The 15,498-nt window shown below is 39.6% G+C and overlaps 1 protein-coding gene across 5 annotated transcripts in view; it reads right to left on the bottom strand.

Moving 5' to 3' along the window:
- Window positions 1–15,498, bottom strand: part of ILRUN (inflammation and lipid regulator with UBA-like and NBR1-like domains) — a 122,176-nt gene that overhangs the window by 71,449 nt on the left and 35,229 nt on the right. For all 5 annotated transcript variants that reach the window (XM_027127012.1, XM_027127010.1, XM_027127013.1 and 2 more), the window contains exons 2-3: window positions 12,148–12,302; window positions 6,221–6,418 (exon numbers count right to left, since the gene is read on the bottom strand). In XM_027127012.1, the coding sequence (XP_026982813.1) occupies window positions 6,221–6,418; window positions 12,148–12,302 (353 nt within the window). The remainder of the gene's footprint in view (window positions 1–6,220; window positions 6,419–12,147; window positions 12,303–15,498) is intronic.

The following is a 15,498-nucleotide window of genomic DNA, read 5'->3' on the forward strand; positions in this document are numbered from 1 at the left end:
CACCCATAAAGTGCAGCTAATATTTCCCATATAATTTATATGAAAAAGCCCAGTACAATGCCTGACATAAAGTAGGCATTAGATAACAGGTTGTTTTTATCTAAGAAGCAAAAGTCTGTAGAAAGAAGATAAAATAAAATGTTTGAGCTTGAAAATAATTCTGCCAAGAATCAAATACTTAGTGGTACTCAACCAAGGGCGTTAGAAATGTGTGTGGTGGGAGAGGAGGGGTGGCTCTAAAGATGAACATGGTATTTAGTGAGAGGGCCAAGGGTCTTATAAATATGCCCCACATAAACAAGAACTGTCCACACAATATGCCAATAGCACACTCCTGTTGAGAGACTGAAAGAGTACAACCAATCTAAAATGAGGGAAGAAGACCCACTTTGTAAATTATTAAATATGGCAAGAATTCCTTTTAGGAAGAGAAATGAGCTCAAACAACATAAGTATTATTATAAAAATAAGAAGAATGGATTCTTTCTAGAAAAGACCATTAAAGACTCAAGAAGAGACCACCCAACCAAAACCAAAACCAAACAAACAAAGCAAGCTTTGTTGTTAAAACAGAAAGATGAGGGACTTCCCCGGCAGTCCAGTGGTTAAGATGTCGCCTTCCAATGCAGGGGATGCAGGTTCAATCCCTGATCAGCGAGCTAAGATCCCACATGCCTCTTGGCCAAAAATCCAAGACATAAAACAGAAGCAATATTGTAACAAATTCAATGAAGACTTAAAAAAAAAAAGGTCCACATCAAAAAAAAAAAAACCTTAAAAAAAAAAAAGCAGAAAGATAAGGCATAGAGAAGTTACCTAACTTGTCCAAGTTTGTGCCCAGGCAATGTAGTCCTACATTCCAAACGCCTACCACTACACTATACTCAATGCACTAGCAACCTAAGAGTGAGCAGAAAAACTGAAAGAGCCATTCATGCCAAGGTTAACATAGCAGCTTATTTTTTTCACATGTTCACAGCTGTAGTTTTATGTATATTATGTATATTTCACTTTCTGCCAGTCATTTAACAGTTCTGCTATCATGACATGTTTTATAATCAACATTAAACTGAATTCAATGGAATACAGTAGCTTGTAAATGGAATTAAATTCTTTATTAGAGTAGATGGGGTTTGCAAACTATACTCCACACAGCCCTGGAGGTCACCTCAGACAGAAGGCAGGGAAACACGGGCCAAGGAGGCTCCCAAATCAACAAAGCCAGTTTCAGTTTTATCTTTTCTCTTTTTTGGAGGAGGCATTCACATATACTTTTATCAAGAAAAGGGTTCCACTGATCAAGAAAAATGCTTGAAAACCATGGAATCAGATGAACTATTAAGATCCCTTGTAGGTATTAGATTTCAAAGTCCTGAAAAACAACTCACAGACTATATGACCAAGAAAGGCTTTGAAGTTTTTACTGCCTTCAGAGCTAGTATATTTATACTCTACCTACTTATAGAATTTGAGAGGGATGTTAAAAGTATAAATTTTAATGTCACATATAGTGATAATTATTTTTAATTTAACAATAAAACACACGCACAAAATAAGACTAGAGCTCTCAAGCATGGGAGAACACTATGAAGCAGTATCTTTGCATCAAAGAAATTTTTTTTAAAGTCATGTATGTTGTCTTCCTCCTCCTTTAAAAACACTGACATGCATTTTAAAATTTGAGTAGCCACTCTCCACTTGGCTCAGCTTTTTCAAGAGTTACAAAGATAAATGAGACATGTATCACCTTACATTTTAAAATCGATATTAGACATTCATCAAATTAACTGGGCAGAAAGAGGTGAAGTGCCAAAGAGAGGCAAAGGAAAGGGAAAGAGATTATGAAATGGAGCTCAGCAATGGGAGAAACCATTTGCAAGTAAGAAGATTCTCAGGAGAGGTGGCCTGAGAAGAGGGGAGAAATAATCTCTCTGCATTCTGATATATGATTGTTACATGATGTTGATTCTGTATTCAACAGATAGTTCACTGTCTAGTAGGAGAAAAGGATAAGTAAACAAACACCTAAAACACAATGTGTTAACTAAAATAACAAGTGTGTGCATAATATAAGTGAAAAGGGAAGTAGGTATTTCCTTCGGGTAGAGGGGTAAGAAGGGGGGAGGAGGGAAGGAGGAAAGGTGAGTTCACCAGGGTGCTGAGGATGAGCAGGGGTTTGTTGTAAAGAAAAAGGTATTTCAGGCAATAGGAACAACATGAGCAAGGGCATGAAGAAGTGAAATCATGTGGTGTCTTTGGGGACTGGCTGTGGAGAGTAAAGAGGTGACTAAGGATGAAAGTGAAAATGAGACCAGACCAGATCATGAGGAGCTTTTTTTTTTTTTTTTTTTTTTTTTTTGCGGTATGCGGGCCTCTCACTGTTGTGGCCTCTCCCACTGCGGAGCACAGGCTCCGGATGCACAGGCTCAGCAGCCATGGCTCACGGGCCTAGCCGCTCCACGGCATGTGGGATCTTCCCGGACCGGGGCACGAACCCATGTCCCCTGCATCGGCAGGCGGACTCTCAATCACTGCGCCAACAGGGAAGCCCCATGAGGAGCTTTAAGCCCTGTGCCAAGGAGTTTGGCTCCATTACAGGAGGCACAAAGGTTTTCGGCAAAGAATGATGTTACAAAGGATGACACTAAACATTATAATTTTTTCAGTCAGAGAAATACTTCAAGTTTCCACTGGCTGCAAAAACATATATGAGAAAATTAATTCCAGGACTCCTTTAAATAACTCCAAAGGTCCCACTGGCCATGAGTCCCCAGTTAAGAGCTCCCTGAGGACAGGAACTCTTTTTTAATTTATTTTTCTCTGGATCTCTAAGACATAGGATATAGAGAAACAAATAGGAATTGGTCTGTGATTAAGGATGATAAGACAGAACAAAAGATGACTCAAGCTTCTGGCCTGATCATCTCAGTGGGATGACAATTACAAGAATGTAAGTTTTGCCTAGGAGATACTAAAATACAAAACTCTACAGAATATCCAGAGGTTCTGTCCACAAGCACTTAAATACAGGTTTGAAACGCCAAGGAGTCTGCACCACAGATATGACTTCGAGTCCCATGTATGCCGTACTGGTGACAGATGAAGCCAGGTGGGTGGATGAGGTCACAGACCATAAACAGGGCCCAGCTCACAATCTAAGACAGGCATACCTTGGAGACAGAGCTGGTTCGGTTCCAGATCAATGCAATACAGTGAATACTGCCATAAAGCGAGTCACATGAATTTTTTGTTTTCCCAGTGCATTACGTTTACTGTACACTGTAGTCTAAGTGTGCAACAGCATTATGTCTAAGAAAACAATGCACATATCTTAATTAAAAATTCCTTTATTGGCAAAAACCGCTAACCATCATCTGAGCCTTTAGCAAGTTGTAATCGTTTTTGCTGGTGGAAGGTTTTGCCTCCATGTTGATGGCTACAGACTGATCAGCTTGGGAGTTGCTGAAGGCTGGGGCAGCTTAAAGTAAGAGAACAATGAAGTTTGCTGCCTTGACTGACTCTTCCTTTTACGATCAGTTTCTCTGTAGCATGCAATGCTGTTTGATAGCATTTTGCCCACAGATGAAACTCTTTCAAATTGGGAGTCAGTCCTTTCAAACCCTGCCATTCCTTTATCAACTAAGTTTATGTAATATTCTAAGTCCTTTGTTGTTATTTCAACAATCTTCACAGCATCTTCACCAGGACTAGATACCATCTCAAGGAGCCACTTTCTTTGCTCGTCATAAAAAGTTAATTCCTCATCGGTTAAAGTTTTATCCTGAGATTGCAGCCATTCAGTCACATCTTCAGGCTCCGCTTCTAATTCTCTCGCTACATCCACCACATCTGCAGTTACTTCCTCCGCTGAAGTCTCGAACCCCTCCAAAGTCATCCACGAGGGTTACAGTCAGCTTCTTCCAAACTCCTCTTAATGTTGATATTTTGACCTCCTCCCATGAATCACAAATGTTCTTAATGGCATCTAGAATGGTGAGTCCTTTCCAGAAGGACTTACTTTGCCCAGATGCATCAGAGGATTCACTATAGCCTCACAAAATGTATTTCTTAAAGAACAAGACTTGAAAGTAGAAATGACTCTTTGATCTATGGCTACAGAACGGATGTTGTGTTGGCAGACATGAAAATCTCGTTGCATATCTCCATCAGAGCTCTTGGGTGACCAGGAGCACCGTCGATGAGTAGTAACATTTTGAAAGGAATCTTTTTTTCTGAGCAGTAAGTCTCAACAGTGGGCTTGAAATGGTCAGTGAAGCATGTTGCAAACAGATGTACAGTCATCCAGGCTTTGTTGTTTCATTTACAGAGCACAGGCAGAGCAGATTGAGCATAATTTTTAAGGGCCCTAGAGTTTTCAGAATGGTAAATGATCACTGGCTTCACCGTAAAGCCACCAGCTGCATTAGCCCCTAACAAGAAAGCCTGTCCTTTGGAGCCAGGCACTGACTTCTCCTCCTTAGCTATGAAAGTCCTAGATGGCATCTTCTCCCAATATAAGGCTGTCTTGTCTACATTGAAAATCTCTTGTTTAGTGTAGCCCACCTTCATGAATTATCTTAGCTGGATCTTCTGGATAACTTGCTGCAGCTTCTACATCAGCACTTGCTCCTTCACCTTGCACTTTTATGTTATGGAGAGGGCTTCTTTCCTTAAACTGCAAGAACCAACCGCTGCTAGCTTTAAACTTTTCTTCTGCAGCTTCTTCACCTCTCTCAGCCTTCACAGAGTTGAAGAGAGTCAGGGCCTTGCTCTGGATTAGGCTTTGGCTTGAGGGAATGGTGTGGCTGATGTGATCTTCTATCCAGACCACTCAAACTTTCTCCATATGAGCAGTAAGGCTGTTTCACTTTTCTTATGATTCGTGTGTTCACTGGAGTAGCACTTTTCATTTCCTTGAAGAACTTTTCCTCTGCTTTCACAACTTAGCTGTTTGGTACAAGCGACCTAGCTTCTGGCCTATCTTGTTTTTTGACATGCCTTCCTCACTAAGCTTAATCATTTCTAGTTTTTAAAGTGAGAGATGTGTGACTCTTCCTTTCCCTTGAACACTTAGAGGCCATTGTAGAGTTATCAACCGACCTAATTTCAATACTGTTGTGTCTTGGGGAATAGGGAGGTCCAAGGAGAGGAAACGAGATGGAGGAATGGCTAATTGGTGGAATGGTCAGAACACACACATTTACCAATTAAGTTCACAGTCTTATGTGGGCACAGTTTGTGGCATCCCAAAACAATTACAATAGAAACATCAGAGATTGCTGATCACAGGTCCCCATAACAAATATAATAATAATGAAAAAATTTGAAATATTGTGAGAATTACCAAAATGTGACACAGAGACACAAAGTGTGCAAATGCTGTTGGAAAAACGGTGCCAGCAGACTTGCTCAACGAAAGGTTGTCACGAATCTTCAATTTGTAAAAAACAAAATTATCTGTAAAGCACAATAAAGTGAACGTCAATAAATCAAGGTATGTCTGTAGTCCCATGGCAAAAATGAGACTAGACAAAGAACATTCAGAGAAGAAACAAGAGAGGTACCACGTGAGTCTAAGAAGGTACACACTTCAAAAAACATTTAGAGTTCGGTGCCAAATGATAGAGGGTCAGTTAGTATGAAGACTGGAAAGTGGCTACTGGATTTGGAAACTGGGTAGTTGCTGATAAACATCACTGGAGTGGGTAAAGGACTGACTAGTTTGAAAAATAAAAGTAAATGGGAAAAAGAGACAATGAGTGTAAATCACTCTGTCCAAAAAGTATGGCAGTAAAAAGAAGGAGTGAGAGGTACTAGCATCTTGACAGCTCATCAGGTGCAGAGAAGTATGCACATTTTGTGCATTATCTTTTTTTATACAACTTCTGTCTAGAGACTATGAGAACAGGGACTGCCTTCAGTATTCTTACAGCACCTACTAGATTATATAATAAAAATAGCAGCACTACTAAATCATTGTTTAGAATGCAATATATATCTCATTACACTTCACTAAATTTTAACTAAATTCCTAGTATAAAAAGGAGACCGCTAGACTGAACCAATTAGTCATTAAATTCAAGTCATTTACCCGCATGGGGTCGCTGTTTAAAAGGGACCACACCCTGCTACATAATTTGACAGGCTCTGTGAGCAACCGGGGATGCTGTAAGATGTTACCTTAATTCCTTCACCCTGGGCTGCACAGGGACATACTCACCTCCATAGTAGAGTCCTGTAGCAGTGCACATCCGCCACTGTCCCTGATACATTCCTGCTCTGCTGGGGCTGCACATCTGGACGCTGACATCTGCAATCTCTTGGGGCTCTAGCGATCTCACCATCACCATGTTCACATGTCCAAATTGGTCTCCCCCGACATATTTAAGACAAACCCCTGGAGGCCAGGCCTCTGCCCCTGAGTTCAAGCAAAAGAAAAAAATGTTAGGCAATCAATGGTCCTATGCTGAGTGCAGTTCATTACAAAACTGTAGAAGAGGTCTCTTTGTCTCTCACACATATGTAAACCTATCCACACATCTTTGAGCTATGTAACACCTCACTGATCAGAAAGAATCAGAGTCAGCAACCTCTGACCAGCAGTCTATCCCTAACAGAAAGCGCACACAGCAAAAGCAAGGCAGCTCCTCAAGAAAATGTGTTTTGGGTGACCCAGGGAAGGCCACACATCACACTGAATCTGTAGAACCTAAGAATGATGTCAGAAAAGAGCCACGGAAATGAAGCTCAGGCCCACATCTTTGGAAGACTGCTTTCTCTACTAAGAACACGTACCCATTTGCACTTGACCTTTTAAACTGACAGTCAAAGTAAAAATATGTCTGACTGTCCCCAGTTTTTCCATCGAGGAAAGAGGATGAAACTTTCCATTGAGGAAAGAGGAATAGTTTCTGTATTATTTTCATTTTAGAACTGCTTTTTCCCTGATGTACGACTTTTCTTCTGGAGTTCCTAACAATGAAAAGATCGAGGGTCAAAAGACTGCAAATAAGACAAAGGAGTCAAGTGAAAGTTTCATTTTCAGGTTCAAACAGTAGTGGGGAAAATATGAATAGTGGGCCCTGATAACAGTACAATGACCCGTTGTCTCAGGGGTGATGATACCAGCAAGAGGTGCTTGTAGAAAGAATAGGAATGGCAAGACAGAGAAATGGCTTTGGCAGGAATGTCTTTCCCTCCTTTGGAAGTGGGAACAGTCTTATTTGGTTCCCACTCCTGTACACATATTTTCACGTAAACTAACTCAAATGAGAAATCAATATATTGACTTCTGACCAGTCATAGGTGGCCACACAGTGACTAGATGTGATCTTTCCTGTGAAGTCTCTCCAACAGACTCCTTTTTACTATATACAGAAAGCTCTCTATATTTTTTTGTTGAGATACATACATTCATTATAAATGCAAATCACCATGAAAAGCTGGACATGGAAGGACTTTCAGCATGCTTGAAACTCATCTCCTAACAGCACTCTAGGATTCCTCTCTACCTTGTTTGTGAAGTGCCAGGCCGGTTTTGATATACTTGATGGTTTACTACTGAAAAAGAGAACTGGAGAGAAAAGCAACCAACGCTCTACTGCTGAGATCTCAGCCCCATAATGAGCAGCACCTGCTGTGGCTCTTGGATTTTTTTTTTTTTTTTTTTAGGGGTAGCAGATGGAGGAGTGGTCGCTATGTCTGTCAGACCCTCTTTAAAAAAAATCCTGCCAGCAAAGTGCCCTCTTAAGTTAACACTATAAAGGGCAACTGCTGCTGTGGAAAAGGTTGTGGATGATACACTGGCAATACATGAAAATCCTTTTTTTTCATTTCTGGGGCCTACGGCCCGGCAAAAGCATATCTGTCTTAGTCAAGAATAGTAGCAGTTGATGTGAAGTACCTTGGAAAATGTCAGTCTCTTTAAAGACCAAGATCCAAGAGGAAAATTAAACTACTATTATAGGGCTGAATTCACAATTATTCTTTAAAAGACACACATACACATGCGCGCACACACACACGCGCACACACACACATACATACATCTATAACAAGACAATGTTTATATGAAAATCCAAGAATGTGTCTGTTTTCGAACTTTAAAGAAAACAAGGGAAACCAAGACTGTCTGGGTGTGGAAAATACTTGGCTGTCCTAGGCAGACAAGCACAAGCAGCTGAGACAGTTGGATCTCTCATCTGTGCAAAAGAGGGAGTACTGCTGTATTCCCAGGATACTGAGTTAGTTGGTAAAATGTTAAATGATTAACAATTATGAGGCTACAGTCCTGATCTTTTTAGTACATCAGACCCTACTGATGTGGTTCTTGGAAAGCCTCTTGAAAAAACTGGAAGAGTTATACACCACCAACTCTGAAGTGTTAATCTGCTATAAAATGAAGAACCAATCATCTGCCTTCTGAGAGTTACCAACATTTTATTATGACATATAGTTCTTACAGCCCCCAACTGTCAGGTCAGGTAGTTCTGAAAAGGTCACTGATACTGACTCTTGATACAGAAGGAAGGGAAATACTGATGAGCTACTTGGCCTACCAGGCTAAGCATACTGGAAAAATCTGGATTTGAGAAGCATAACACAATAGCACTTCAAATTAAGTCTGTTACAACTAGCTTAATGGGGGTGGGTAGATATATATAAGAAGAAAAGAAAGACTAATCTGTGTTTTATGACCTTCCAAGTTAAGTATCGCAAGCACACATATGACTAAGGCTGCGATTCTCCAGTTATCATGGAATATAATTTTATTAAAAAACATAAAAAGTCAAAACAAAACAAGACAAGAAACCTGTCATGTGGCAATTCTGAGATGATAGAGAGCATGGCAAAAATGAAATAAAAGTCCATCAGTTCCAGAAAGTCTGAGACTTACTAGGTATAAGTGATTATAGAAATAGTTTGGAGACAACAAGGAACATCCAAAGAGCAAGACAGAAGACAAACCTCAGTGAAGACCCCCTCCCTCTTTTTAACCCCTGTAGCTTTAGAGATTGCATTTCAAATTAAGCTACATGCAAACAGGGACCTTCACTGATCTTGTTGCCATTTTCTTCCTGTACCTGATAAAGTGACTGGAACATAAGAAACTTATTTTAAGGAGTCAAAAGAAAAATGGAGGGAATAGTTGTTCTTTCTCAAGCTTCTTTTTTTCCCTCAACTGTTGCTTCATATTCACTTCTATGTAGTTTAGAAAATAAAGATGACCGACGTCACTCTCTCATATAACAATCATAACTACTTCATTAAAGTCAGAGAAACACCAGAGTTATAATATGCTTAGTTTAACACTCACCACAGCTGGACAGCAGAGCATGGCTATAACAACTGAAAAGCTGTAAGTGTTGGTAAAGAGAATTGTCTCCTTTCATCTTCAGAGGGACAGTTTCAAATTTTCATTTTAAACTCCAACTGTAAAGTTTCCTGGTCATGTTTCCCAAACTTCTAAAACTTACACAGTACCAAAAGTTTGGATCCTGGGATTCTGCATCTATGTCATTAAATGTCTCACTTCAGTTTTTCTATGATCTGAATATAAGGACTTAATATTAGGTGTTTAATTTTAAACAATGTGTGACATTTATCTTCTTTGGGGAAGGTGCTGGGACAGCTATATGCAGTTCCTATCAATCACATCTGTTGTAAATTTGAATTCCTGATATGCCTGAAACATGACAGTAGAGAAGCACCGTGAAAAATTATTTATGAAACTCTTTCAGCGAGCTCTTATCTCTTAGGGAAGGTTATGAATGAGAGTAAGAGAGCCTGAGGAGAAACAGCTAAGCCCTACCCTAGCTTTTTTTTTTTGGCCACGCCATGCGGCATGCAGGATCTTAGTTCCCCAACCAGGGATTGAACCCATGGCCCCTGCATTGGGAGCACAGAGCCTTAACCACTGGACTGCCAGGGAAGTCCCGGCCTACCCTACTTCTTTGTGTTACCACTCTATTTCCAGAAAAAACCTAGGCCAGATTAGAATGACACCAAAGAACCAGTGCCTGTGCATGCTTTCCTTATCTCTCTCTCTAATAACATACCTGTCACTTAATTATGTGAGGCCAGTTTCTTCTTAATCAAATGGAAAGCATTTAGTTTACAGACACAAAACTATTTTACAACTGATGGAACGATTTCCAGAAGAATAAAAAACCTACCTGTTCCAAGTACCTCGAAAGGTAAAATCTCTAGCAACTGTTGCCCAGTTTTTAAGAGGTGTACAGGAACAAAAATGTCCTTTACAGGAAGACAGGCTGCAGACCCAGAGACTGTTTTAAACTGGAGTTACTATGCAAAAGCAGGACACTAAAACAAATTTTCTCCAAGTCAAGGTGAAAGACAAGCTCTTTGGGGTTCTGATTTGACATTCTCACCATTTTATATCAAACCCTTACAATCTCCCATTAACCCAAGGAACTGTCTAGTGAGTGAGCAGATATTTCAAGAGGCTTTCTGAAATATAAAATGGTTATTTTGCAGCAAGATGGTATTTAAAACATTTCAACAGTACTCTAACAACTTTCAATATTTAAAAACACTATAAAGAACCCATGGAAAGCCAGACCATTTCCAGTGTTTTCACCATTAAGTAAACAAGGTCTTGGATTAATTCTTTTAAATAAACAAAACTTTTAATAAGCTATACTTTCTAAACAAATGTTACTCATTTTGAAAATTCATGGCTAGGTTTCAAAAGCATTTTTGACCAGTAACACAGATTTTAGTAATTCAGATAAGAAATATGATGAATAAAAGCTGACCTAAAGAGATTGTTTTAATATTTTTAAAAGCAGACAACACTAAGCAAGGTGAGAAAGAAATTAGACAACGTAAAGATAATCAACCTTGGAACAAGAATTTCAAGAAAAATGGCCGTTTTCCTGTATTACCATGTGCCTCTCAAACTAACAATGCACCGAACAGTGTTATAACCAAAAGAGAAAAGAAGCTAATGAAAATTTACAAAGCCACTGATGTCCCCAGTCATCTACAACACTGGGTCAATCCAGATTATGTGCTTTTGCTCAGTGACACACCATCCAAGGTAAAGTTAATTCCAAATTAGCCAGAAAAACTAAGAATAATAATTTGGTACATTAATTATTATATAAAAGACTAGCTTGGCCAGTCTCTCCCCATCATAAAAGAACTGAAGTATAAAGAACTGAAAAGTAAACAGGGTCCAATAAAAGGTCACTTTTATAGGTTTGAGTCCCCAGAGTTTTATATCATTTCACATCAGATTACCTTACTAGACATGGCTCCCCGACACCAACAAACTTTTAGCTAAATATTCCTTTTGTCTAGTTTTCCATCTCTTAGAATTTCTTTTGTAAATCCTCATTAATAAGGAAGTTAAAGCATCCTCACCTAGTCAGCATAAATTGTTACTGGATGAGACAAGAAATACTAAACTCACTCAAATTAAAAAAGTCATTAGAAAAGAATTAACAAGTAAAAGGTGATAATAAACATTTACTAATACATATTCAGATACTATTTTCAAAGAACTACGGTTAACTTACGTTAAATTTTTCTTAAGTCAGCAGTACGTCAAAACAATGTTTTTTAAAAAAAGCAATTTCTCAATCTTTCCATCTTTTCTATTCTGAGCAAATCCCTACACTTCTTACCCAATTTTTCAAAGTGATGTTAACATCTCAAATAGATAGCTCAATGAAAATTTCAGATACAATCATCCTTGTGGTTGCAAAGAAATAAGCTTTCAAAAGAGCAGATGCTCACAACTCTAACTACCTTGTTCTATTCAAGGATGCACCTCCTCTAGCTTGCTGGAAATAACTGGAAGATTAATTAGAGCAGAAATAAAATGATGGAGTAGAACTGTACAGGTGGAGACAATACCACCACCACACACAGGCCTAGTTCCTGGTATCAAAAGAATATTGAATTGTGTTTAAATGTCATCAAGACCTAAATTCTTCCTAATCTAGGGAGTATTTTATTGGTGTTTGGGTCATCATACCAGTAACAGAAAATTCTACATCATGTATAAGGAAAAGCTCAGAGTTATACAATCACATAATTTAAGCTAAAACACTTCCTTATTTCTTTTAACTACTAAGAAAAAGAAAACTGGGCAAGGAAGATTGCTCGTTATACATTTACCAGAATTTTGGATTCGCCATGTTTTTATAAATTGAGTATCAGGAGGTATCGACTCCCCTTCTCCTATGGTGACATCTTCAACAAAGGACATAGAGGGCACACTGATGTTTGGGCTCTCAAAGTCATAATAGGCGCCAATTGCTGCTTGTAGGTTCCTACAAATAAAGAGAAAAGGCAAAAGACTTCAGTCCTCTCCAGAGCATATTATCCTAATTGTCAAACAAAAGGAACCTATAGAACGCATATATAGAAGGTATATAGACGGCTCCTGGTATGTTAATCTTCAGAGTCATTGATTCTGGCTAAGGAACAACAGGAAAAACAGCAGGACCAAAAACTTGTGCATCACTTTCTTCCCAAGGTACCCACATAGAAAGTAACAAACATTATTAGCACCATCAGCAACAATGTGAGGAAATCCCCCTCTTACCCATAAGGACAGCAAGTATTGGTAAGGGAGTCAATTAAAAGAGAGCTCCTCTGTAGCTGTGACTAAAATCCAAAGAAGCTCCATTAAAAAAAAAAAAATCTAATTATTTTTTTTAAAAAAGCAATACATGCACATGATTCAAAGTTTCATACAATGAAAACTACCCATCTTATCTCTTCCTTCCTACACACACACAGGTAATCATTCGTTCATATTACTTTCTTAAATACCCTTCCAGAACTTCCTTATGCACATACAAGCAAATGATATACATTCTTATTTCCCCCCTTCTTACACAATTGGTAGCATATTACACACTGCCCTTTCCTTTATTCCCTTAACACTGTATCATAAAGACATTTCTAAGTCAGTACACAATGAATATCCTCATTGTTTTTTACAGCTGTATCCACTGTATAGATATATCATTATTTAGGTAACCAATCCACTTTTGAGTTTGCTTCCAATCTTTAATTCTTCCATATATAAGATTAAGCACACATAGTTTAACATACAAGTGCATCTGCAGGATAAAGTCCTACAAGTGATACCGCTGGGTCAAAGGGCATATATTTGTGGCTTTAATCGATATATCTAAACTTCCCTCAATAAAAAAGTTACATACTTAATGAATGCTCCCACCAAGAATGTATGAGAGTGCCTATTTCCCCACTTGCTCATCAACGGTGTTTCTCCAACATTTTGGATTTTTGTCGATCTGACAGGTAAAAAATAAGATCTTGGTGAGGTCTTAACACCATTTTGTAAATAGTGGTGTTCTTTATTTTGTTTTTTAAGATTTATTTATTTATTTAATTTATTTTTGGCTGTATCAGGTCTTAGCTGCAGTACACAGGATCTTCGTTGAGGCATGCGGTATCTTTCATTGTGGCGCGTGGGCTCTTCGTTGTGGTGTGCTGGCTTCTCTCTAGTTGTGGCATGTAGGTTTTCTCTTCTCTAGTTGTGGCACGCAGGCTCCAGGGCACATGGGCTCTGTAGTTGTGGCACACGGGTTCCAGAGCATGCGGGCTCTAGTTGAGGTGTGCAAGTGCCGTAGTTTTGGCACACGGGCTTAGTTGCCCCGCGGCATGTCGGATCTTAGCTCCCTGATCAGGGATCAAAGCCACGTCCCCTGCATTGTAAGGTGAATTCTTTACCACTGGACCACCAGGGAAGTCCCTAGTGTTCTTTTCAATTACTTATAAACCCCCTTAGGTCAGAAGGAACTACCAAGCACACAAACCAGAGTCCCTAACTGAACAGAATCACATGACTGACAGCTTGGTTCTTCAGTGCCAGAGACCAAAGGCCGCTAAGGGGTTTAAGTTAGCTGTGTTCATTAAGGATCAAAGAAATTGTCAGTAATTTCATTAACCATTTCTCTTATGGTCTTCCTCAAACTAGTGACATCATCCCCAGTCCCCACAGAATAACAACACAAATAGCATTTTTCTAAACATAACCCAACCATAAGCCAATGGATACAGTGGGTTGTTTTTAATTATGTATAAACATAGCATGAAATAAGCTCTGACAGTACACAACTGTTCAACAGACATGCTATTAACAGCAAATACTTTTCTGCTGGGGGCCTGCCTGCTCTTCCAGGTGTTTGCAGCTGCCAGAAAGGAAGGCTATATTTAGAGCAGCTACCTCAGGTCAAGCCTCATGCAATGGCGGCCTGCAGTATTAGTGAGTCATGACTGGAATTACACCACCAACAACTGCTGGGCCCGTCATGTGTGTGCTAGATAAAATTTACATGCAGCAGAACTGGGCCAGGGTCCAAACTGTGCCTGTTTACTTGATCATTCAATAGGAAGGCTTAGACTTCAGTTTTTCCGGCAACTTCCTTATCTAGCTGACACTGATCTCAAGTGAAGAATATGTGACTGGTCGAACTTGGGGATGCCCAGATCCTACCACCTGCAAACAGACTTAGGAGTATATCTGGAATCAGCCTTACACTTAGGGATCAGAGATAAAACAAGGGAGAGAGAAATAAGCCTAGGTTGCATTTTGTTCTTCTGAAACTTTTTATAAAAACCAAGTGGCCACTTTTTTATAAAGATAATTTTTCTGCCGAAGGTCTCAGGCAAACAGCCTGAATTGTCTTCTGTTCACTTGGCTGTAAAATATGCTTGGGAGGGAAGAGACTATTTGTGCACTCAGGACAATTGCCAATGCTCATCCTCAGCCTGTGTCATATTTCGCCACTTGGCTCTGCCTGATATCAAACAGGACTTCGAGACCAGCACAGGAGAAACACTAGCAAGTGGAAAAGTCCAGCTACCCTACTTAGGCAGATCCATCCCCCTCCCAAATCTCCTTTCACATATTCCAACTCACCCCACAGCCAAGCCAACAAAACTGCTTACTTGTACCTGTATTATACAGAAAATTCAACCAGAGAAAGATTAAGGAATACTTTTAAAGCCCAAAGTGAAACTGAAAGTAGTGAACAGGACTCCTGTCAGGACGAAGAAGTGAAGGATGACAAAGCACAATCATTTCCCAAGTACAAGGCGGACAGAAGACATTAGCCCGGTGGTGCTCTAACCCATCAGGCAGGTACACAGCTCCTCAGCACTTGGACCATTTAGATCACTGCCTCACAGGGCCAAGGAACCGCAGGAAGAGACTAAACAGCTCCTATTCAGTGAGAGAATAGCAGATTTGATAGCATGTATTCCTGTTCAAAACAACATACCCAACTATTATTAGCCAATAAAAAACTCTACATGAAACAGAGCTGGCTGAGGAGATGGGAAAGGGAGGACACTGATTCAGTATGCAGCCCAGCCTGAAAGTTTAAACTTCCAGGTTCCTTCAGTGTTTTTGCTCAAGAAAAGTTTTTACTCTGATTTTAAAAAGTTAAAAGTGCCCTAAAGAACAAAGGGAGGCAGTGTTAATAGGGGGAA

The sequence above is a fragment of the Aethalodelphis obliquidens genome, unplaced genomic scaffold (assembly GCF_003676395.1).
Source record: "Aethalodelphis obliquidens isolate GAN/ISIS:26980383/991018 unplaced genomic scaffold, ASM367639v1 scaffold31, whole genome shotgun sequence".
NCBI lineage: Eukaryota > Metazoa > Chordata > Mammalia > Artiodactyla > Delphinidae > Aethalodelphis > Aethalodelphis obliquidens.